The sequence below is a fragment of the Otolemur garnettii genome, unplaced genomic scaffold (genome assembly GCF_000181295.1).
Source record: "Otolemur garnettii isolate 467f Iridium unplaced genomic scaffold, OtoGar3 scaffold00008, whole genome shotgun sequence".
Taxonomy (NCBI): Eukaryota; Metazoa; Chordata; class Mammalia; order Primates; family Galagidae; genus Otolemur; species Otolemur garnettii.
Window position 1 is genome coordinate 13,187,915 of NW_003852403.1, and position 1,234 is coordinate 13,189,148.

Genomic DNA, 1,234 nt, shown 5'->3' on the forward strand with positions numbered 1-1,234 from the left:
AAAAAAAAAAAAAGTTAGAAAAAAAAAGACCTATACTCTGCCTCCTGCTGAGGACTGTAGCTCTCACGAGAGCAGGTGAGTGTCCCACTAGTGCCCACAGGCCCAAGTCAGGGAAAAAGCTAGTGACTTTGCTGTGAGGGGAAGCCAGAGGGATGCAGAGGTCCCTCAGCCGAGACACATCCTTGCTGGGACAGGAGCCTAGAATTGTTTCCTTGCCTTGCACAGCCCTGATCGAGTCCCTCAACCAGAAACCACAGACTGCCAGTGACCAACCCCAACCCACAGACACAACCCACGCCACTCATAGGAAGGCAGGTGGGACTGATGCCCCCTCGGCCAACGGTGAAGCTGGAGGCGGAGAGAGCAGTAAAGGCTACACTGCGGAACAAGTGGCAGCTGTGAAAAGGTAGCTGGCTTGGCTGGGTGGGTGGGGCTGGAGCCTGGGGCGTCAGGGAGGTCTGGGGAAGGCTTCCTGCAGTGTGTCCTCTGTGGCATGTTTGTCCACGGTCTGGATGGCGCCCTGACGGAAGGGTCTTGGAGGATGGAAGAGGCCTGAGTGGTCAGGCTCACCAGGACCTCTCCTTACTCTCTACAAGGCTTGGGGATAGTGTGGAAACCAGGGATCCACTGTCCCTCTGGCCAACACTGCCCACAGCAGAGGCTGGAATTGCTGACACTGCTGGCTTCCTCTGCTGCTGGCCAGGCGGGCCCCAGGCCTCTTCATACATCGCCGTTTATCAGACAGAGGTGGAGATTGGCCTTCCCCTCAAGATTCTCCCCCAGCCAGACCCTGCCCCCAATAAAGACCCTTTCAGACCAGAGCCTGTGTGGGGTAGAGTGGGACGGAATGCAGAATTATCTCTCCGAGGCTGTGGGCAGGCCCTTTGTGTAGCAGCTCACTACCAACATCTTCCTGCCTCAGCCTCCCAGGGTGCTGGGATTGCAGGCATGATCCCCCCCCCCACACACACACACACACACACAATGCCTGGCTGGGCCATCCTTCTGAGGTTGCCTCCAGTGGGGAGCTGTTAGCAGAAGAAAAGTGAACACTGGCCTGGCAAAAGGGCTGCCCATACCAGGCATTCTTCCTTTCTTTCTTTGGGATGCCACCCATTCTCTCCCTCCCTTTCTTTTACCCTCATCTTCTCTCCCTGCTCCCTTCTCTTTCTCGTTCTCATCTCTTCCCTTTCTCTAATATAAAATAAACTTACAATTTTATATATATATATAT

General features: G+C 54.9%; 1 protein-coding gene across 1 annotated transcript in view; it reads left to right on the forward strand.

Annotated features, from left to right (window-relative positions):
• Window positions 1–1,234, forward strand: part of DNAJB12 (DnaJ heat shock protein family (Hsp40) member B12) — a 30,638-nt gene that overhangs the window by 16,385 nt on the left and 13,019 nt on the right. Inside the window, exon 2 of the mRNA XM_012801420.2 lies at window positions 226–406. Within this exon, the coding sequence (XP_012656874.1) occupies window positions 226–406 (181 nt within the window). The remainder of the gene's footprint in view (window positions 1–225; window positions 407–1,234) is intronic.